Genomic DNA, 24,291 nt, shown 5'->3' on the forward strand with positions numbered 1-24,291 from the left:
AAATGTTAGTCCCACTAATCATACGCCTCCAGCACTAAGAGACATATAGGGTGGAAGCGGAGGATCTGGTCGGAGATGTTGTTACTTGCCTATGGAATCTATGAAAATGATGCTCGATCAAAAAAGATCCCCAAGAGCGATAAGCCGATAACTATATTCATGATGGCAACAAAAGAAAACCATGTGCTAACATTCATGGAACTGGTAACAACTTGGATGGTCCAAGTGGAACAACCTTTTGTTGAAAAAGATGATTGACATATAAAAATATCCACATGCTTGGCAAAAATTAAGAAAACAATTTCCATGTAGAAGATGTTTTTTCCTAGCCAGATATTGTTCAGTACTTAGAAAAGTGTAGGCCACGAAATTAGCTAGAATTTATACAGGCATGTCTGAACAAAAAAATTCTCTTGAAGCACAATATTCACAAGGATAGCAAAACGAATACAACCGAGAAATTGAGGCCCCGAAGAACAAATTTCAGGAGGAAGTTAAAATAACACACTTAGAATGAACGAAAAGTAGGATATTGGGATGTCAAAGTTGAGAGAAAAAACTCTTCACAAAAAAAATGGATTGACGACCAAACAGTATGGCCCACACAATAGGTAGAAACTATGAAAATTGATTGGCTGATGTTGGTGAAATAGTAGTGAACTTATGTCGATACTCCCTCCATTCCGAAATATAAGCCTTTGAGATTCCAATACAGACTACATACAGAGTAAAATGAGTGAATCTACACTCTAAATACACATATATACATCCGTATGTAGTCCATATTGAAATCTCAAAAAGGGCTTATATTTAAAAATGGAGGGAGTAGCATATTTTTGTCTTGCGCAACATAAAGCCACACATGAATGAAAAACTGAAAACCAACCTATAAAACTGGCATCGACAATGCATCCTGAAAATATATCCAGCTGGGGTTCAGTTTTGAACCTTTTTTTAATAGTCAAATGAACCACGAAAAGATATGAAGAAAATAAAATAAAATACTTCATATCTTGAGAAATTGGAGCCAAGCACTTTTTCATTTATCAAACACATACACATCCAAATTCTGGATGACGCAAAATTGAAGCTAGTGCCAGTCTAGTACTGAAGAAATGAAGTGGTTATGAGCAATGAATACCAGAGTTGTGCCGCTTCGAGAAGAGGCAATCCGTGGACGATCTAACCTAGCCACTCCTTCATTTCCTCTCAGTGCCGCCGGGCAAAGCTCACCTGGCATCGACATGGAGGTTGCTGCTCATCGGAATTCCAGTATGGAGGAACTCATGGGCTGCTGCGGGACGACGATGGTCATGCGTGGGCGGGAAGCGGTTGTTGGTAGACAATGCTCGACGGTGGCATTGGTGATCCAGCGCAATGATTTCAACGGTGTCCTAGTCGGGCTAGGTCATCGGAGAAGAGGAAGTCCGTGCATGGTCCAGGACAGGACGTCTTCCTATGACATTGAATCCGGCTGCCAGGGTCGGCTCTATGATTTCGAAGGCCCCGGTGCGAACCCGATCAGTGGGCCCAATAGAAAGAAAAATCCAATTTGATACATGAAAATATAAAATTGCTATAAAATCATAAAACTAATATATTTTTACTAGAATCAAGCATATGTTATTTTCCCTGTCTTTGTTCCAAACCAAGTATCATGGAAGTTACAACACAGAAAAAACATATAGAAATAGCATGCTAACCTCCAGTGATCATGTGAAATGAGAGTTTCGTGCATTTTTTGACGCAAAATCATCAATGAGAGTGTCAAGATCAATACTATCCAGCATATTCTTCTCAATGCAGCACATGGCCAATCCATTCAATCTTTCTTGAGACATCGTTGACCTCAAATAATTTTTCAATAGTTTCAATTTTGAGAAACTCCTTTCAGCTGATGCAATAGTCACAGGTACGGTCAAAAGGATACGATAAGCAATTGAGACATTTAGATAACAATCCCATCTCTAACAAACTCAAATATCTGATCCGCTAACATGAATGTGTTTGGCAATGTCATATGCAGTACTTTTAGTTCAGAAACGAAATCATCTAGATCGACATCTGCTGACTTACCGTGAGTGAATTTGTTGACAAAATTAGTGCAACATCTTCTTAGATCATTATCACCCAAGGACTTCCACTCTTTCGAGTTGAACAAGAAACCAAATATGCTCCCAAATGTCTTCAGTTCCTCAAATCTAGTAGTTAGGGAAGCAATTGCAACATCAATCATCACCAAAAAGTATTTAACTCTAAATGATTCCACCTCACTTGCTTGCATTTCTTCATTCTGGTTATTTTCATCATTGCCACTAATTTGATCAAACTGTCTTTTTCTAGTAATACGTCTCTTGACAGGAAACAAAGGTTGTACACCCATGTCAATTGCAATAGATCTCGCAATATCCATACTAGTTGCAAAGCCGTCATTTCTGTACTTCTTAAAATAGGAGATGGCACCTTCAATCTGTTTAAGAGTAACATCAATGCACACAAACTTAGACTGCAACTTCTTACTCACCATGTTTACAGTGAACAAAATGTCATGCCCAATGACCATGCCAAGTAAAAATTCAAATTTCTCAAGTGCGCTAGCCAAAGATTTTGCGTCTCTCTTAGTCTTGGCGTCATCGGTAGAAGTTCTCTTCAATTCCAGTAATGCTTTTCTTAACTCGGATGCTTGATATCTGATAGCCTGAACACTCTTTATTCGACTCTCCCATCGAGTGTTACACAAAGACTTAACTGTCATTTTTGGAACATGATCAAGAAATAGCTGCCATCTTTTAGTAGAGCTTGAAAACAATATATAAATTCTTTGCACAACACCAAAGAAGGTAACAGCTTTACCGCAAGATTTTGCCATATCACTAAGAGTAAGGTTCAGGCTATGACAAGCGCATGGCATGAATAATGCTCTTGGATTAGTTTCAAGTAGTCTGCTCTGTACCCCTTGGTGTTTTCCCTTCATGTTCGAACCATTGTCATACCCTTGTCCATGAACATCTTTAACATCCAAACCAACAGATTTAAGTGAATCTATTAACACATTATAAAGTCCAAGTCCGGATGTATCATCCACCTTCAAGAACTCCAGAAAAAACTCCTCTATTTTTGTAGTAGTACTTGACATGTTTACGCACCTCACAATTAGAGTCATTTGTTCTTGATGGCTCACGTCAGGTGTACAGTGCAAGATGACAGAGAAATACCATGCATCCTTAATTATCCTCAACAGAGAATATTTAACAGTGCGACCAAGAAGGGAAATTAACTCATTCTGAATATTATGGCCAAGATAATGATGATGGATTTCACTATTCTTAATGCGTCGAAGATGCTCTTGCATTACAGGATCAAATTCTGCCATCATTTCAATTACTCCCAAAAAAATTCCGTTGTTATCTTGATATAATTTCTCATTCGATCCTCGAAAAGCCAGACTATGTTTAGCAAGAAATTTCACAGCAGCAACAATTCTAATTAAAACAAGTCTCCCTCGCTCCTTCTCCCTTGCAATCTCTTGTTGCATGTCTTTATCAATTGTTTCCTTCTTACTTAGCCTCAGCCTTACCTCATTCCAAGTATTCATGTTAGTGATATGCTCAACACTATTCTCATGCAATTTGAGCTTCTCACTAAGATGTCTCCAATCCTTCAATCCCTCGGATGCTAGCAGACTTTTGCTTTTTCCAGATTTAAACAATTTGCAACAAAAGCAGTAGACTTTATTCACGTGTTTAGAGTACACTAACCACCTCCGATCACTCAACTCGCAATTCCTTAACTTTCTTGTGTAGTAATCATATGAAAAATGTCTGCCACTAATTTCATCTTCGGGAAACACAAGATTGTATTCCCTTATAGGTCCTTTTTCAATGAGAATATCTCTTGATTTATTGTCAAGAATATTCCAAGTTCTAGGATCATATATATCAAAAGAAGAACCCTGCTCATCTGCATTTCCAAGATTCTCATGGTCACTAAAATTTGCCGTGTGCTGATCGACATCATTTTCTGCAGCATTATTTTTCTCGACATGATTTTCCTCAACGGCATTCTTAGTATCATCAGTTTTTTCTTCACCATTTGTGATATATAATTGCTCTGAATTTGTAGCAGCACCAGTCCTCAAGACAAACATATTCATAGCGCCTTCCTGAGATTTAATCAACTTGTCTACTCTTTTCTTGTTGTTTCTTTTCTCACAGCCAGATAGATGTTTTTTAGGTAACATGATTATGCTGCAAGTGAGAAACACGAACGCAGTATCAGAGATTGAAGATGTTATGTTTTTAGATGAGAAGTTTCAGAATTGAGACCACCAGAAAATATTCTCCTATAGATTAGGATTTATGAATAGATTGATCTGAGAATTATTACCTTCTGAATGATGATCTTGATCAGTTGATCTCTTCCCCGAATTCTTGCCGATTTGATCCCCAAACTCAGCTCTAGGTTCGGTGCGGTGCGCTGGTGTCAGCGTCAGCCGGCGTGCTACTGTGTCGATGCGTCTCCGTGCTCCTGTGTCGGTGCATCTCCCTGGATTCCAGGCGAACGACAGGGCAACGTGCGTTGCCTGGTCTTGGTTGGGCAGGCCATAGTGGTGGTTGTGTGCTGCTTGCTGGGTGGGCTTAGAGCTACCTGGGCTGGACATTAGTCATTCTTTTTTTCCACTAATCCGTAATATATAATATATATACTGCATATATACTACGGGCCCCCTTTTAGTCTGGGCCCCGGGCTGTCGCACCTCTCGCACTGGTCCAAAGCCGGCCCTGCCGGCTGCCCATTCATCATCCGTTTGCCCACATGATGTGATAGCCTGGCTTATTAGGGATGATAGATTACTCATATCAATAAGGAATTCCTTTTTTTCCGGGAGCCCATTCGGAAAGAACTCCAAAGTTAAGCGTGCTCATCTTGGAGTAATTTCAAGATGGGTGACCGACCGGGAAGTAATTCCCGGGTGCGCACGAGTGAGGACAAATTGTGCGGAAAAGACCAGTATTGATCTGTGGGGTCAGTCTAGATCCCGCCAGGAGTAACGACCACCGGCGGGTGTGTTTGGGGCGTTACACATGAATAGGCGGTACGACTGAGAAACCCACCACCCACGTTCGCATTCAAACCATCGCTTGGCCTGACCAGCACCCATTATATAAACACGGTCGTTTACAACGCGAATTGCACCACCTTCGCTTGTCCCTCTTCCGCCATCAACGATCGTCGGTGCACCTCCGCTTTCCTTTCTCCTCCTTCCACGAAACCCACTAGCACAATGACGGTGATTGCCAACACGCCGTGGAAGAGGCTCTCTCAGCTTGGAAGCATGAGGTGAAGGCCCTTGCAAACGACTGGCAGACCCGGCGTGCGCGATGCATAGAGGCTGGATACCTCCAAGGATGACGAGCCCGCATCGGTTGTCGGCTTCACCATGGTGCATTCGCACTACAAGGTCGTCATGGCGGAGGAGGAGCAGCTGGAGCAGCATGCAGTGTCGGCCGCTGTGTTCTGGATGTTTCAAGAGGAGAATCGGTACAACATGCGGCTCTTGAGCAGCACCAGCTCATGGAGGGACAAATCCCCGGCGACGGGTGAATGAGGATGCCATTGCGGACATGGTCGCAAAAAAATCGGCTTTCCTGAATGAGCAGCGGGCGTTGTTCCAGTCCATGCACAGCGCCTGCGACATCCGCCGCGAGCGATGGGGGCTGCGCGTTCCGTGGGGCAAAGACTGGCTCCTTGTTCACGAAGGTAAAGGTAGAGATGGACGCACAAGATCATGGACGGGAATATGTTGCTGGCTGAGATCTCTTATTTGACGCCCGTTGGCATCAACTAGGTAAGGCTACGCTCACAATGAGAGCAAATGTGCCGGCCCAATATGCTGTTGGTTTGACAACATGAAGCGTTTGTTGTTGGGAAAACTTTGTTTTTGCCACTCTAGTTTTTGCCAACTTCACTTATGTCACTCTAGAATTCAGCATCTCACTTCTGCCACTCTTAGATTTTGACAATGTATCACAAATGCCATTCTGTTAGGTCAGTGGACATTTTGACCAAACAGAGCAGGAAAAAAACCATATTGCCCTCGGTTTTTTGTTTTGCTTTTGCCACTCCTATTTTTGCCAAATATTACTTTTGCCATGAGAGCATCTAAATACACTAAGCTGATGTGTTACAAATTTTGGCATGACCTATTTAAAAATATAACAATGCACATAATTACACATAAATACACTACTTGATCAGAAGTAAGCGCAATAATAACATCATGACCAGTAGCATAGTAAAGAGGTTAGGCCATTATAAATACCAACAAATCACTTCATAGGAGTACAAATCCATCATCTAATTTAAACAGCAAGGTTCGCATGCATATTGACCACCCAAAAGGCAAGCTCCACACAAGTTGAGCAACGTACAGCAAGGTCTAACCATATGACAAGCTGAACATAGTACACAGCAAGGCATGGTGCTCCACAAAATAACATGTAGTTGCATCTACACAACAAGGCTCAGATATGCATGGTGCTCCACAAAATAACCTACAATTGCATCAGCTACACAACTACACAACAAGGTTCCATATGCATAGTACTCCACAATAACATGTAGTTGCACAGGAAGGTTCACAACTTCTTTCTGCTTCTTGTGCTCTTCGACGGAGGACACTGTTTGCTTCTTGTGTTCTTTGCTGGACTATCATGTGTAGCAGAAGTCTTCTTAGACGCTTCAAAAACTGGGCTAGGCTTTGCCCTTTTACCACCTCCTTTTCTGGGCTTTTTAGAACTGAGAATGAATGAAAACAAGAGTGTTGAAATGCAGATTTGCAATAGGAAAAATTAGACCACTATGGACTATTTGAAGCAAAACAAGAATGTTTACCTACTGGTGCCGAGAGTTTCAGCATCTATGGCATTGGATTCTATGTCTTCTATGTCTTGAGGCTCAACATTTTTTCGTTTCCTAGCAGTTTTCAGATAGAGAATTAAGTTAAGACTATACATTTCATTGCATTTAGACTATATTATGGATTTCTATAGCAGGTTCACATGTATATGTACTATTCTAGATCAGCAGATTTAACTCAGCAAGGTTCACAAGCATATGGACCACCAAAAATCTGAACAATAGGTTCACATACATATATATAATTCTTTGCTAGCAATTACCTGTTTCGCTTGCGTTCAGGATGAAGTATTGGACATGTGTTCATCATATGCCCAAATTCTTTGCATTCTTCGCACTTGTGTCTTCTCTTCGATATGCTCTCAAAGGCTGACTTTATCCTTTGTGTCCTAGGTCTACCAGTAGCCTTTTTCAACACGGGAGGGTGCAATTTGAACCCAACATCGACCATTAGCCATTGCTTCTTATCGGTCATGGTGGGCACATTTTTCGCATATGCATTGCTGAATGATTTCACAGAGTAGTACTCATGCACATAGTCATCTATCTCTCGACCTCCTCTAATACTTGTGATGAATGCAATGGCATGTAGGCAAGGTTGTCCAGTTACTTGCCAACGTCTACAAGTACATTCCCACTTCTCCAAATCTACACAGTGCTTCCAATTATAGCCATGGATCTTTGTAGTGACCTCCGCTTTCAAGTCATCACTTCTAGAGATCCCAACTAACACTATCCCCCTTGATCTATTGTTCATCATGTTGGTGATCCTTGGCAGAATTTTTAGAAGTCCACGTACAAATCTTCTCGCTATTTTAGCTCTTATTTCAAATCTGACCATTAGCCATTCTTTCAAAGAGTCCAATAATTCAAGAACAGGAAACCCCTTCAATTTCTTAATCATCGAATTGAATGACTCAGCTATGTTGTTCATGACATAGTCACATTTGCATGTTGTAGAGAACTTACTTCTGCTCCACAAATTAGAATGCCACTCATCAAGGTATGCGATAGCTTCCGGATTGGCTTCCATAATTTTGTCCATATGGTGATTGTGCTTGGCAGGAGAATATGTGTATGCCGCTGGCCATAGATTTTCTTCGAAAACCTTGCCATAGACTTTCTGAAGTTCATTATCATGTGTCTAAAGCATTTCCTATGTTCAGCAGTTGGGAATACAGTATGCACTGCTGTTTCTAACCCTTTGCATGCATCTGTGCATATGACTAAGCCTTCTGGTGTGCCAATAGCTGATTTGAGATTCTCCATGAACCAATCCCAGTTCTCTTTAGTCTCTGAATCAAATACAGCATAAGCCACTGGATACAACCAATTGTGTCCATCAACACCACAAGCAACCGCAAGCTGTCCTTTCCATTTCCCATTTAAGGCAGTGGCATCAACACTCAAGTAAGGTCTACATCCTAACAGAAATCCATCAATGCAATCTCTAAAACATACAAATGCCCTTGTGAAGCGTTGCTGCCCTTCGATCTCTTTGTGATTTATCACTACAATACTTGTTGGGGACTTCCTAAGCACCTCAGCCTGCCAGTTGTGCAAGCACTCAAAACTGTCCTCCCACTTGCCAAATATCTGGTCCAAGGCTATGCGCCTACCTGCAAGCACTCTCTGATAATCGATATCGACATGGTATTTCTCAAGCTTCCGTTTCTTCAAAGCAATGCTAGTCATACTTGGATCACCCTTCAACCAATCAGTCACTCTAGCAGCAATCCACTTCCTCTTAGCAACCTTTACTTTGCCATCTCTTTGCGTGCTGGGGCATGTGTGCATCTTGGGTTCATTCTTCACCATTACTGTTTTGTCATCATATAAGGTAGAACCATTCACCCTCCACTTGCATGGGTTTCTCCCTTCCGGTGGTTCATAAGAACAAGAAACTCTCACCCTCTTTTGATCACTTTTATCAATTTTGTAACTGAACTCGTTGACAATATCATGTGTAGCAAGTGCAACTCTGAACTCTTCAATAGAGGGAAATAATGCCCCTTTTGTCATAGGTGGATCATCCTTGTCATAAATAATTTCTGGAATATCGTACACTATGCCCCCATCACTATCCTCATCACTAACAGCCCCTCCTTCACTATCCTCGTCATGATCATCACTATCCTCTTCATGCTCATCACTATCCTCCTCGACATCTTGGGAAACATCTTCGGTTGCCTTATGGACAACATCTTTGGCTTGCTCACCTCCATTTTCCTGCTCATCGTCATCAAGGTACTGGTCCTCCTCATCTATTCCAACGTGATCCTCTCCTTCATAGCCCTCTTTAGATTTTTCTTGCCTTGTCAAGTTCTCCTCGGGTATCTCATACTCATATTCAGATTTCTGAGTTAAATCTTCCACTATGAGCTTGGGCACTTCCTTTCCTGGAGAAGGTCGGATTGGTTGAAGCAAACTCTGAGCAAACTTCTCCTCCTCACCATTCTTGCAGAACTGAACAAGTATCTTAATAATCTTGTCTTCCTCATTCTCATCATTGCGAACTAGCACAAAATATTGGTTGCTACTATTCCACTTTGAAAACACAACACCCTCATCATGTCCCCATGGATATTTACTCTGCATCAGCCCCATAAGTTGATCATAATTGGTCTGCCTCTCTACACATATGTCCCAGCTCCAAGAAGACACCATGCACTGGTCGCCCTTGTAATTCTTGTAAGAACGTGCCCCGTATGTCACAATCAGCTTATAAGGTGGCAGCTCTGACCTACATTGACACAAATTGGACATAAAAAAAGTGTGGACTTAGGCTAGCTAGCTAAGCCATCAACATATATGACATGGAAAAAACTGATCAAAATAATCTTTTTTCCGCATTGTTCCATTATCTAGTGTTACACTAAGCAATCAGCATGTATGTATGACATATATGTACCAATGCCATGACCAGACTAGCATCTTGCAATATATTTTAGAGGAACTCTGCTTGCAATATCCCCTACTAGCAACTTCCATAAAAAAACAAATGAACTATCTTCTTGCATCTCATAGGAATTATTAAACTAGTTGCTTCACTCACGAATCCCTAATTGGTCTAACTATGCACTAATGAACCAGGGCATGTGTACAATAGACACACTAGGGCATGTGTACAATAGATCAAACTCCAATGAGTAACAGGAGCACAACAACAAAATTACTTCTAACATATCAAATGCTACACATCAGGTATTTGAGGAATTGAACACTTGCCCATCAGGGAGAGGAACCAGCAGGTTTGAGGTCCTCTGGGCCACCCCTGCCGCCATGGCCGGCGGCACGACTCCCTCCATCCCGTGTGAGCCGCTGAAGGGGGGGGGGGAGGGAGGTCGCCGATGTGGACCGCGTCGGGGAGGGAGGCCCCTGCCACCATGGCCGGCGACGCCACTCCCTCCATCCCGTGTGAGCCGCTGAAGGGAGGGAGGGAGGGAGGTCACCGATGTGGACCGCGTCGGGGAGGGAGGCCCCTGCCGCCATGGCCGGTGGTGGACCGCGTCGGGGAGGGAGGCCGATGAAGGGAGCCGCGGAGGGGAGGCCACAGATGCGTTAAGCGTCGGCGATTCCAGAGCAGGTCCCCTCAGAGGGGAGACCATGGATGCGGGTTGTGTCGGCGAGGCAAGCTCAGGGCATCGCGGAGTGGATGCGGCGGCGGACGGCGGGGTGTGGATGCGGCGGCGGCGCGCCGGGGCATGCGGACGCGGCGGCATGGATGGATGCAGCTAGGTCATTCTCTGGATGGGGATTGGAATCGGGACGAGTGTGGTTCGTGTGTGTGTACAGTTTTGTGTGTGTAGAGTTTTGTGTATGGGTCACTTGCAAAGCGGCCCCACAAGTCAGTAAGGGCAACTAATGTCATTTTTGCAAAAACTGACAGGTCTTTTCTTGGTCAACTGGCTAGAGTAAACAGTCAACTCACGGATGTGTAACGGAATGGCATTTTTGATATATTGTCAAAATCTAAGAGTGGCAGAAGTGAGATGTTGAATTCTAGGATGGCATAAATGAAGTTGGCAAAAACTAGAGTGGCAAAAACAAAGTTTTTCCTTTGTTCTATGGTCAATTGTAATTCCGACGAACCTTTTTGCTAACTAATAAAGGTCTAGCAACCTTTTCTCAAAAAAGAAAGTTTATTCTATGGTATTGATTTTTTTTGTTCGTTCCTGCTGACTTTTGTAAAAAAAATCTAGTTTTAAAGTTTTTTTTATCGGCAGTTATTTCCAACATTTTACAAAATATGATATTTTGAAAATGTGTTTTTTAAAAAGTAATCAAAATTTGGAGAACATGAACAAGTTTTGAAAATATGAACATTTTTTTAAAAATGTGGACACTTCCTGAAATTGTGAATAAATTTTGAGTTGTAAATAATTTTTAAAAAAATTAGAAAAATTTGAAAATGTAAAAAAATGAAAACATGAACAATTTGTTGGAAAATGTGAAAAATTGTTTAAATTGTGATCAAATTTGGAATCCCAAACAAATTTTTAATGGTGATTTTTAAAAAGTTGATTTAAGAAATCATAATAATATTTGAAAACATGAAGAATTTCTTTCAAATTTGTGAGCAAATTTCGAATTACAAACAGTTTTTGGATTTTCAACAAATTTTCTAAAAGTGAATGAAATAGATGAACAATTTTTGAAGTTCTGAACAAAATTTGTAAAATGTGAACAATTTTCGAAACCGTGAACAAATTCGGAATTTTAATTCAGAACATTTTTTTATCTTTGAATATTTAATGAAAATTATGAACAAATTTCGAAAAACTAGCACATTTTTTGAAATTCCTCATAAGATATGAAGGTTTATAACAATATTTGAAAACAGACGAAAGAAACAAAACAAAAAAACAAAAGAAAAGAAGGAAACAAAAAACCAGAAGGAACAGTGACACCTACATGTGCCGGCCAACTGGGGGTGCCCTCAGCGAAGCCCCTGCTATTTGGCCCTGCTGCCAACGTCGACAGCTCAGCGTCGGACGTGCCCCCTGTATGGTTCACGCCAGGCCGCAACGACCATGAGGCTGGCCCGTCCAGTCGATCGTGAACCTCACCTCAACCGTCGACGTCCACATGGCGGACTCCACCGAGGAAGAGTAGGATGTGGACACGTCTCGTGTCCCATATGGGCCGGTGACCTGCAGCTTCACTTCCTCGAGCTCACGGCCGGCGTAGATTTAGGCTAGGAAAAGAATGTCATGCCCGCTTTTGTCTAAAAAAATGTAGAAAAAAATGTCATGAATTTAGTCTGATTTGCATAAACTTTGTTCGGTTTATTTCAAAATTCGTTTGAAATCCATCCGGAGTTTGGTGGATATGGTTGGATAGTCGCCTCCCGTGGACACACAATGACTTTGATTTAAGAGTGGAAGAGGACGAGGGAGGAGACGCAGGCAGCAAATCTGTCAAGTACTCCCTCTGTCCGAAAATACTTGTTATCAAAATGGATAAAAAGAGATGTACCTCAAACTAAAATATGTCTAGATACATCCCTTTCTATTCATTTTGATGACAAGTATTTTCGGACGGAAGGAGTACACAGGAAGGGCATTCTTTTTCTGGCTAGCCTTTGGAATGTGAGGATCACTGTCATCGTTTTCAACTAGCCCGTGGTTGAGTTATGAAAGAACACTTCTGCTTCGGTAGACCCCCCTAAACACAAAGACGGCTCAGATTAACCCATACCTCTTTATAATAAAGGGCATGATTGTCATATTTTGTTGTATACCTTTTTTTCAGAATCATTTTGCTGTATATGTATACGCCGTACACTTGCGAACTGGGCGTCCCATGCATCTCTTTTTCCTCTGAATTTAAATCGCGAAAAATTCTGAGAGTGCAAAGATTCGAGCCAGCAACATCTCTTTTTCCTCTGAATTTAAATCGCAAAAAATTCTAAGAGTGCAAAGATTCGAGCCATCAACTTATTGTTCACAATGTGTCGCCATAACCAACTTGCCATCATCCATTAACGTGCATACAAGCGTCTTTCTTATTCTTTTCTTCTATCCTCTTTTCTTTTTCCTAGTTTCTTCTTTCCTTCTTTCCTTTTTCTTGCCTTTTTTCGCATGTTTTCAAGCGGTTTTGTTCCGGATTTATTTTCATTTTCTATTTTTTGGGTTTTCTTTCTTTTTTGTTCATTTTTCATTTTCCTTTTTCTCTTGCAATGTGCAAACTTTTTTTTATTTCATTTTCCCCGAAATGAATGAACTTTTATTAAAATTTGCAAACATTTTTTCAAACATGGTGAACTTTTTCAAAAACCAAGAACTTTTTACCAAATTCATAAAAAAAATTGGTGAACGTCTTTTCAAAATGGATGACTTCTTTTTAAATCGATGAACCTTTTTATCAAGATTGATGAACTTTTTTCAAAATGAATGCATTTTTCAAAGTAGATGAACTTTGTTTTTCAAAACTGATGAACTCTTTTTAAAATCGATCAACCTTTTCAAATACGCAAACTTTTTTCTCAAAAATTCATGAAAATTTTCTCAATTCATGGTGTTTCTCATTTTGTGAACATTTTGCAAATCCGCGAATATTTTTTCAAATACATGAACTTCTCCGAAAAGATGATCCTTTTTAAATTCAATGGTCAAAAGTCAAAGATGTCCACGCTCAACTTGTCGTCCAAGTCAATCATGATGAAGGTTTTTTTTGGTTGAACCGGAAAAAAGCGATCGAGCGTATGGTCTTGACGAGCGACAGTTGATCGCTCGTGTAGTTGGGCCGACCTATGAAAGGTGGCATGCGAGTGCTGCCTAGGAGCTCCTGCTGTGCCAAGAAGTAGCTTGACATATTTTGTTTTTCATATTTCAATTTTCTCTTTTTGAATGTTATTATGCTTTTTAAAATTTGTTCAAAATTAAAAAATGTATTCTTAAAATTGTTTGGAATACTAAAAAATCAAGGTGGGCATTCAGCAAAAATCAAAAATTTGGTTTATACTATTCTTTTTTAATTCATTTAGCAAAATTAAAACCAAAACTTTTCCTGGCCTACCCGAACAATCTGTTGAACATGATATTTTTTAGAAATCTTAGGACCGGCCCCAACTTTGGTAAGCATGCAGGTAGGCGTGCCCATGGTAGTCATCCACGCCAGGTTTGAATGATTTCCTACACCATGCAAGTTGCGACACGTCCAGCCATTTATCGACCATTTTTGACCGGGAAAACACAAGAAAATACAAAATTCGTGGAAAACCAAAACAACTTGGCATGATGCCTTAACTTGGTCATACAAGCCACGTGAAAAAATTAGGGTCTTTTCAAGGATGTCGAGAAAAAACATGCTATGAGATGAAGCCTTGTATTTTATTAATATATGTATTTCAATGTTTGTACATTTTTTACAATTGCGGTCAATTCAATGTTTGTATAAGTGTTTAGAATGCGAATATTCTAATTTATGAACAAAATTTGGAAAGCAAACTTTTTAAAATTTTGGACAAGTTTGTAAAAGACGAGCTTTTTTGAAAAAGAAAAAAGAAACAAAAAAGAAAATGGAAAATGGAAAAGAAACAAAAAACTATCAGCAAAAAAGAGAAAGAAATAGTGGAAAAGGTATATTTTGCTACAGTAAGCTGGTCAGTAAAGGATGGTTCTAGTAGGTTGTGTTTTTGTAGTTCTCGAAATAGCCTTTTGCCCTGCTTTATAGATAAAGCATAGATCCATACAAGCATCCAATTTTGAAACGTGAAACAACAGCTAGGGCCACAACACAAGCATGCCCAAGAAAACATAAAAGATATCAGGAAAAAAGCCACCTAGTGACAGCCACAAAGTGGCACTACGAAGATGAAAGCCGACGAGCCGTAGCTAGATGCGCATCCAACATGAGGCCGAGACGGTCACGGTCACGCTGCCTCGACAACGTATGTCGTGCTCACTAAGAACTCTGCCGTCGGGGCGAGCCTCCATGACAGTGTCCGGGTACTCCGACAACACTTGTGGGAGAGCAGCCCGAAGTCTGGTCCAGTCATCACTCTCTGCTTGCCCAAAGGTGCGGTGGAATCTAGTGTGCCACTGACCACCCCGTAGCATCGAAGAGACAAGGGCGGTCAGGTCCGCACAGATCGAGAACAGGCCAGGGTAGCTCACGCGGATCGGTTTTGTACCCAACCATGGGTCCAGCCAGAATTGGGTCCCGGTTATTTTCTTTTTACCTTATTTTGTTTCCTTTTTTGTTTTCCGTAAATTGAAATATTCAAAAAATGATTGAAATTTAATTTTCTTCACATATTCGAAAATTGTTCATGTTTTTCAAATGTATTCATGTTTCAAAAGAAGTTTAGGATTCCAAATTCCAATTTGTTCATTTTCCAAAAAAATATTCATGTTAAAAATAGTTCATCGTACATTGGGAAAATGTTCATCGGGTGTACAAATTTTATTCAACGCGCATTTAAAAAAATCAGCATATATTTTCAAGAAAGTTCAGTTTTGTATTTGAAAAAAATCACCATATACTAAGAAAATGTTCAGTGTGTATTTTAAATTCACTTTTTAAAAAATTGTTCACATTTAAGAAAAGAATATTTGATTTAAGAAAATATTCGACTTAAAAAAAAACCCGAATCTGCAGCTCTAATTAGTACTTTAAGGTTAGCGCTGCCTTTCAGCTGTCATCAGTCACTAGGTCGTCTGGTTAGAGCATCTCCAGCCATTAGGCCCCCCAGGGCGCCGAAAAAGAGCGGCCTGGGGGTGCGCCGGCGATAAACTCGGCGCTGGGGCGGTTCGGCACCCAGCCATCACCCCCTAGGTCACCCCCAGGCGCCGATTTTCCGCCCAGTGTTCGGCCCAATTATGTCCAAAAACGGCCGATATCTGCATGAATCGGCTCATATTCGGCGTATTTCGGCGTGAATTTTCACATACAAATAGAAATCAATTAGTTTGTCACATAGTTCGGCATGGTTCGGCGTGTTTCGGTGTATTTCATCACATAAATTAAATAGTTCAACAAATGGTTCAATACAAATTATATAGTTTAACAAATAAAAACTCAAGTTTTATCACACGTCAGTCCCGGCCTCGCACTTGAGCCTCCGTAGGTGCTTCACCAGATCGTGTTGCAGTTCTTGATGCACCTGTGGGTCTCGGATCTCCTGACGCATATTTTGAGGTAGTCAGTCCAGTTTGCCGGTATCTGGTGATCAACTTGGGCAAGAGGACCCTGCTTGTAATATGGTTCAGTGTCAAACACTGGCTCTTCCTGCTCGCTCTCAATGATCATGTTGTGCAAGATGACACAGCAAGTCATGATCTCCCACATTTGATCTTTCGACCAGGTCTGAGCGGGGAACCGGATAACAGCAAATTAAGATTGGAGCACACCAAATGCCCGCTCGACATCCTTCCTGCAAGCCTCCCGAATCTTCGCAAATCAGGCGTTCTTGCCTCCTGGCACAGGGTTTGAGATGGTCTTCACAAATGTCGACCATCTCGGATAGATGCCATCAGCTAGATAGTACCCCTTGTTGTACTGCTGTCCATTGACCTCGAAGTTCACCGAAGGAGAATGACCTTCAACAAGCTTGGCAAAGACTGGGGAACACTGCAAGACGTTGATGTCATTGTGAGTTCCTGGCATCCCAAAAAAAGAGTGCCAAATCCAGAGGTCCTGTGTGGCCACTGCCTCAAGCACCACACTGCAACCGCCTTTGGCACCTTTGTACAAACCCTGCCAAGCAAATGGACAGTTCTTCCATTTCCAATGCATGCAGTCGATGCTACCAAGCATCCCAAGAAATCCTCTTGCTTCATTCTGTGCTAGAATCCGAGCAGTGTCTTCCGCATTGGGTGTTCGCAAGTACTGCGGTCCAAACACTGCCACCACTGCCCTGCAGAATTTGTAGAAACACTCAATGGTGGTGGACTCGGCCATGCGCCCATAGTCATCGAGTGAATCACCGGGAGCTCCGTATGCAAGCATCCTCATAGCTGTCATGTACTTCTGGATCGAGGTAAATCCAAGTGTGCCGGTGCAATCCATCTTGCACTTGAAGTAGCTGTCGAACTCCCGCATGGAATTCACAATCTGGAGGAAAAGCATTCGGCTCATCCGATAGCGGCGCCAAAATGTTTTCTCACCGTGCAATGGAGCATCGCCGAAGTAGTCCGAGTAGAGCACGCAGTAGCCTTCCAGAGGATGACGGTTCTTTGCTTTCACCCGTCCAAGCGCCAAGCCACCTCGCCGCGGCTTTTCACTGCTCGCGAGTAGGCCGGCGAGCACCATGAGATGCTCCTGCTCCTAGACGCCGGCTTCGGCTTCCTCCTCCAGCAACGACGCGAGCGCCTCCTCATCTTCGGAGTCCATCGCCGGGCCGGGCAATTCACCGAACACATTGCGGGCGAGGTGGGCGCAAGCCTGCCGGCGTACAGGCCAGCGCGGCCGGAATGCCGGAAAAGGTGCCCAGACGGCGGCGAAGAGGCTCCCTCGGCGAAACCCCTTCTTTTTCCCAGCGGGAGATGGTCTACCTAGCTGCGGTGGGCGGTGGACGGCGCCGGGATCGGCAGGGTGGCGCAGGGGTGGCGGCCGAGCGCGGGGGTAGGAGGCGAATCTGGACGAGTGGCTTGACTTTCCGCCTGCCAATGTGGCCCCAGAAATGCTTTTCCCTTGCGCCAGAGCCCCCGAGCGCCCCCAGTGCGCCGGGTTCGGCCTGCGATCGCCGAGCGCAAAAACAGACCGAGCCGTCGGAATTTGGTGTCCTGGGGGCGCGACTGGACCGTTTTTTCGGCGCGGGTGCAAAAAAATAATCTGGAGAGGCCGTTCTGGGGGCGCGGCTGGAGATGCTCTTAGCATCGGTTGCATGCATGGCTAGGCTGTGGGTTCGATACCTGTTAAAGACGTGTATTAATACGTATACATCAGACTACCGTATAATTTATGAAAAGTCTATATTGCCCTTTATACCCTTTGTGAAGGGGAGGGGGGTCCTACCAAAGCGGGTCTCATAAAAGAATACACAAACAAAAAGAGGCCAGGTTCAGACTTGCTCAATTCACACCTGAAGATTCATCAGACGGAAATGTGGTGCCACAGAGCGATTCATCACTACACTGAGGGTGTGTTCAGAAGTGGATTAAGAAGAGCTAGTCAACTGCGCCACCATCCTTTGTTTGCTTAGCAGCAAAAAGCACTGCTCTTATTACCCTCGTCTACGGTAGCTGTATTTATTTCCTCAGTTCACTGGAGTAGCAAGATGTACAGCCTCCTCGCTGTCGCCGGCAGGTTCGTCCGCGAGAAGGTCGACCAACCGGTGCAGCGGGCCGGGTCAGCTCATCATCTGCAATTCTGCATCTTACATATAGTACATGGCTTGATCCAAAGCTACTGTCTGAAACCAGTTACTGCATCTTGTTGCACTTGCTTGACAGTATCATGCTGTCATGCATGTTTCTGTGGACATACAGATGAATGCAGTCGACCCATCTCAGTTCAGGGAGCCCCCTGACCGACCTTTTCGAGATCGGTGGCACCAACGGCATGCGATATCAGGATCACTGAGGAGTACAACAACCGGGCATCGTCGGCGACCTCTTGATCGGGGTGCTCAGTCTGCCTCCAGCTGTGATTTAAACCACACATCATCTCTGAAACCAAATGTCCCCTATAGACATGAATTCTCAATTTCTGCTCATCCTTTTCTTTTTTCTTCTTCGTCTGCTATAATCCGAACTTCTTTTGCTGTTTCGGTTGTCTATCCGTAAACATTCTGAATTTCTACTCGTTTTTTATAATCTGTAGCTCATTCTTTTTTGTCAGACTGAATTCCAAAATGTTTACAGATCTAAGAGCTTAAACCTCTCTGCTCAGTCTGATGTTAACATTGTGAGGATACTGTTATAGTCGGCAGCTCACTGTTGTTTCCCCTGATCTTTAGCTAAACGGCTGTTAATTTTCGGTGATGCTGAATGTTCCTGAACTTTTGGTCATGTTGATGGTGGTTTTCAGGATTTCCAGATCGGGGAGAAGGTGAGGAGCTTGTTCGATTGCTGGCACGTGTTCCACATGCCGTGCATCCACGACTGGATGATCAAGCAGGGGTCATGCTCACTCTGCAGGATGAAGTTCTAGATCATAATCTTATTCGTCCTCGACAACGACCGGCGATGTTGAGGAACTACTCTGCTACTAGAAAGGAGGCTCTGCTAGCTGTGTGTGTGTGATATGCCTGTTTTTCTGTTGCTAGGAGGAACTTCCCTTCCTTCAGGTGGATGTGCTATACTCCTACTACGTACTACTACTGAAAACTGAAGAAAAAGAGACTGGACAGGCTCGCGCTTTGTTCGCCGGACTGATGAACTCACCTCATAATGTAATATATTGAACTACTATACTACGGTATCTTGCATGCAAGGGCTTCAAAATTATTGATTTGCTTGAAGATCGTTACTACCGCGAAATTCATGATGACCATTATATCATGAAAATTTGAAGTGGTCAACGACGGGCGCAATGTGTACCGAAGTTCCTAACCTCACTTCACAACAGTATTTCTTTCTTTTTTTTTGCGGGGTGAATCAACAGCTTCGAACATGTATGATGGTCAATGCACAAACCAGAATAGTAGTAACCCTGTTATACGTGGTAGACACAATATAGACTGCAAATGGTAGTACTGTCATACAAGTCCATGGATAAAATGAGGTTTACTGTGACATGATTTTTGGAACTGACAGTGCCGACGGCAGCACATCGCGGTGCTACTTGGAAAAAAAGAAAAGAAAAAGAAACTACGATACGACTGTAGGTAAGCAGAGGTGGAAAATACAAGTACTTATTGTTCAAATAAGATCTCTTTCTGGGGATAAAATGACAAGACAATAGTGTTGGGAACGCCTTCTGATTGCTTGTCTAGCAGTTCCTGTGTGCGTCATTCAACAGAATAGCTCTACTCCAAGTGGACTGGGAGGATCCTGCAAAGAAGCATCAGATTTAAAATACCGCCAGCTTGTCTATTTGAGAGAAAAAAAAGACGAACGGTTACAGGGTTCCAGCAGTACAGGCATGTTTTCAGATCACAAACCTGCGTGACAACTTCCATATTGTGGATGGCATGTTTCCCGTGTTTCTGTTTATTGCTCTCTAGTCTTTACGGATGGCATATTTCCATGTCTTGGGTTTCAGCAGCACAGGCTTATCTGCAAAGATTAATAATGTAAAAACTCGCACTCAGAGGAACATCAATAAATTAAGAAATGGCGAACTTAGGTTAAAGGAACATTTAATTTGCTCCAGTTTTCTGCCGTACTATACTACTAGTGATGTTGTTATCATTTTCTAACTAGCTAGCACATTTAATACTCACTAGAAAGGAGTACTCGTAATAGAGGAGGTAATTGCTGCATGCTTACTTCCATAATGATGGGCATCTATTCTTTCCCACTCGAGGCTGCCCAGTCGTTGCTGCAGGCTTGCAGGGAGCGTTTTCAGACCAGGGCAGTCGTCAATGTCAAGACATCGGAGAGATGAGTATGCTTGAGCATCCGGTAGGGATGATAGGGTATTGCATTCATAAAGCTGAAGGCTCTCCAGCCATGAGAGCACTCCTGAGGGAGCTTCCAGAGACGTCAACCCATCACAATGAGAAATTGCTATTCGCTTGAGGGACGGGGGAAGATGGAGGAGCCCTGTTAAGCCAGCACACCTGCGTAAATTTACTTGTAAATGCTTCGGCCCCGCTCTGGGTGATGATGATGATGACACCTCCAGTACACTAGATGACCCTTGATGAATCCATGGTGCTAACTGACCCTGCTGCAGCCTCCTGCCGAATGGGGACTCAAGCTTACTGCAACAACAAATTTCAATATACCTGAGAGATGCAGAGATGTTGAAGACCTCAACCAAGCTGTTGCAATCAGATATATACATATACTCTAGACATGGCAGGAGCTGACTCGTTTCTGCTGATGTTGATGGCTCGGCAGGTGCATATCCAGTCAGCTTACTGCAATACTTGATCTCAAGCCACTTCAAGGATACCAATGCTTGGAACTCTCTTTCTGGCCAGTGAACGAGCGCATCACATGACATAATTGATAAATCTTGAAGGTGTACGAAACATGCAAACATCCCTGGTAGAACTGATTTAAAGTGACATAATTTCAAAACTGCAAGAGGGAGATCATGACCATTCCATTCTTCCTTACCGTCCACCACTTCCTTAAAACCATCCTCAGCCGCCGCCAGGGTTGTTTCTGTATTGTCCTTACGGCAAAACAGTGTCAGCTCGGCCAATGAAGTCATATGTCTAGCTACCCATAGCAACAACTGGTCCTCACGTCCTATGATGTGTAATAAACTGAGCTTTGGTGATTTAGCTACAGTTGTCAACCTTGGACAATCCAGAATAATGGCCTCCTGGAGGTTAGGGAAGGTCGGTTGTCCTGGCAGTGCTGTCAACTTTTTACAGTCCACAATAAGCAACTTCTCAAGCAGAGGAAACATGATCTCTTCTTGCATCCCACCATTACCTATTTCCCACCATCTCTCCAAACAGACAAGACCTTTCAATGTAAGATGCTTTAGTTTTGGAAATGCGAAGGTTGTATCACAGTCATGGCTGAACAACCATTGTAGTTTTCTACAATAAAAAAGATGGATCTCAACAATGTTTTGTAACATAGCCACCCATGTTGGGAACGTGGTGGATCCATAGAAGTGTATCCTTATAGCATGCAACCCATCATGAGGTTTGAGATTCTCGAGCACTCTTGAATCATCTTCAGTCTCTCCAGCAGACCATCTTAATGTCAGATCTCTTAGTTCCTTGTTCACGAGGTTTGCCACTGCTGCATCTTTTGCTGTGACGTTCTCTAGATTCTGTAGCTCTAGTTGACCACCAAGGTTTAATTTCCCAAGCTCTCCAACATTACTACAATCAGGCTCACTGCCTGCTACAAAGCATGTAAGTGTCTGTAGGCATGTGAGCTTTCCGAGCTCTCTAGGCATGCTCTTCAGCTGTGAGCAACCATGAGTGTAAAGGTGACGGAGCGTAGTCATATACTTCAGTTGTCTTGGAAGTCCACCAAGATATATGCAACCAGAGAGGTTCAGAGTTTGCAGGTTGTACATAATGCTTATATCATCGGGAAGTGCCTTGATACAACTTCTTGAGAGATCTAGGTATCTCAGATGATGTAAATGCTTTGGTTTCAACGGAAATGATATTCTGTGTAAACAAAGTTGTAATGCTTGCAAAGAGTTGTATTTTGACAGATGTTGCAATGCTGAATTTTCCATAGAACTATCACACAGAAGTGTTTGGATGGCTGGAGAGCTTCTCTCCAGAGCACTATTCAATTTTTTCTCTGGTTGCTTGCATGATAAAAATAAATGTCGAGCGGTGTTTGGAAGCCACTCATTGTTACTTGGTTCCTCAGCTGCAACAACACATTCAATCTTGCATGGTTCCTCCGTTGACAAGGCACATTCCTTTCCCATCACAGAAAGTGCAATGTCATGCATAAGATCATGTATATTACATGTAATCCTAGAATAACATGCACCGTCCTCTTTAATTTCATAGCTTGTGGCTTGGACTTGTTTGACATCTTGAAAGAACGACCTTGAGGCCAGCTCATTGAAAATTTGTTTCCCAATGGTTTCAAGACGAACTTGTTTGTCTTCGATGATAAAGCCATGTGCAATCCATAGTTGGATCAGTTTTTCCACATCAATCTTGTAATCTTTAGGAAATATAGCACAAAACGCAAAGCATTGCTTCATACGTGGTGTCAAGTCGTTGTAACTGAGCTTGAGTATTGGTAAGATTCCAGTCTCATCAGTGCAAATACTGGTTTTACTTAATACCTCCCATTCTTCTTTACTGGTCTTGTTGCGCAGTACTGAGCTCAGTGCCGTTGCAGCTAAAGGAGAGCCAACACATCTCTTCACAATCTCATCAACCATATTCATCAACGCATTGGGTATATCTTCTTTCCTCTGAAAATAACCGAATGCTTTTGTCTCGATAATTTCCTTTATGAATTTATCATCCAAAGGTACGAGATTATAAGCTTTAACAGTGCCGAATATGTCAGCCACTCCTTTATCACGGGTTGTTGTCAAGACCACACTACCACTACCACCATGTTTAAGGCGGTCCTTGAGCTCTTCCCATTTATCAACCTCTCGTGTCCAGACATCATCCAATACAAGAAGGTACCTTTGTCCACTCACTAAATTCTGAAGGATATCTAGTGGTGTCTTCTTGGAGGCAGTTGCTGCTTTTGTACCAGCTGCTTCTTCACCATCATCCTTCTTCGGGGGAGCTGCTTCGACTATACTTTTAGCCAATGAATCCACATCAAAGATGTCAGAGACACACACCCATAGCAGCAAATTGAAATGCTTCTGAATAGCAGATTCATTGTAAACGAGTTGTGCTAATGTGGTCTTACCCAAACCCCCTATTCCAACAATGGGAACAACTGTGAGATCTACATTGTTAGCTTGCCCAACTAGTGTATCAACAATTTCCTTACTATCCTTTTCTCTTGATTTGCGGATCATTTCCTTTGGATCGAAGATATCATGACCTGTCTGCCGCCACTGCTTGGATACCAACGGTTGTTGCTGATGTTTAAAGCCAAAGTCATTCATTTCAGCCACAAGGACCTCAACAGCCTGCACAATCTTGTGGAGCTTTCTTCCCATCCTGTTACGGAATATGAAACGGTTGTGTGTGGGAAAGAGTTTTACCACACTGAAGCCAAGGTCGTTGTAGTGCCCCTCCTTTTTGGCCTTACGACGAAGCGCCTCGTACTTGAACTCGTCGAAGACTTCATTTGCCTGGTAAGCCACCTTCTTGATGGCCTGGAGCCAGGCAGCTGCCCCTTCTCTGTGTCCTGCTTCCTGCTCGGCATCGGTGATGATGTCCTGGATGGCAGGCAGTTTGCGCATCAGGATCTCATGTTGCTTCTCCATGCCCTTCAACACCTTGTACTTGTCAAGGAGGTAGCTGGACGCCTTCCCCATCACGATTTTGAGCAGTGGTCCGACCACCATGGTGGCCACCACCTCCGCCATCGGAACACCAGGGACTTGCAAGAACACAGGGAAGCAGAAGTGAGGTGGAGAAGAAAATGGTCTAAGCAAGACGCGCTTGCTTGATTGTGAGCGAAGTGGAAGCAAATGATACTATCGATAGAGGTACATGTGCATCCACTGCCACAACATAAAAAAAAGAGCGCTGCATGCGCACTTGATGGTTGTACCACTTAATAGAAATAACACGACTTTATCTGCATGTGCACTTTCACACAGCTTTATCTGCATGTTTTATGGCTTTTCTCGATCTGCACGTTCCTGGAAAGAGGTATACACCACGACCCCACCCACTGG

The 24,291-nt window shown here is 42.9% G+C and overlaps 2 protein-coding genes across 2 annotated transcripts in view; both read right to left on the bottom strand.

Annotated features, from left to right (window-relative positions):
• The window catches only part of LOC119334047 (zinc finger MYM-type protein 5-like), a 5,566-nt gene extending 1,326 nt beyond the window's left edge, over window positions 1–4,240 (bottom strand). The window contains exon 1 of the mRNA XM_037606719.1: window positions 3,331–4,240. Within this exon, the coding sequence (XP_037462616.1) occupies window positions 3,331–4,240 (910 nt within the window). The remainder of the gene's footprint in view (window positions 1–3,330) is intronic.
• A 15,328-nt stretch (window positions 4,241–19,568) lies between these two features.
• On the bottom strand, window positions 19,569–24,051 carry LOC119327972 (putative disease resistance protein RGA4). Its single transcript, XM_037601023.1, has 3 exons — window positions 20,298–24,051; window positions 19,970–20,084; window positions 19,569–19,859 (listed from the first exon to the last, which is right to left on the bottom strand). The coding sequence occupies exons 1-2, from the start codon at window positions 23,974–23,976 to the stop codon at window positions 20,029–20,031; spliced, it is 3,735 nt and encodes a 1,244-aa protein (XP_037456920.1). The 5' UTR covers window positions 23,977–24,051; the 3' UTR covers window positions 19,569–19,859; window positions 19,970–20,028.
• Window positions 24,052–24,291: the final 240 nt, after the last annotated feature.

The sequence above is a fragment of the Triticum dicoccoides genome, chromosome 7A, assembly GCF_002162155.2.
Source record: "Triticum dicoccoides isolate Atlit2015 ecotype Zavitan chromosome 7A, WEW_v2.0, whole genome shotgun sequence".
Classification (NCBI taxonomy): Eukaryota; Viridiplantae; Streptophyta; class Magnoliopsida; order Poales; family Poaceae; genus Triticum; species Triticum dicoccoides.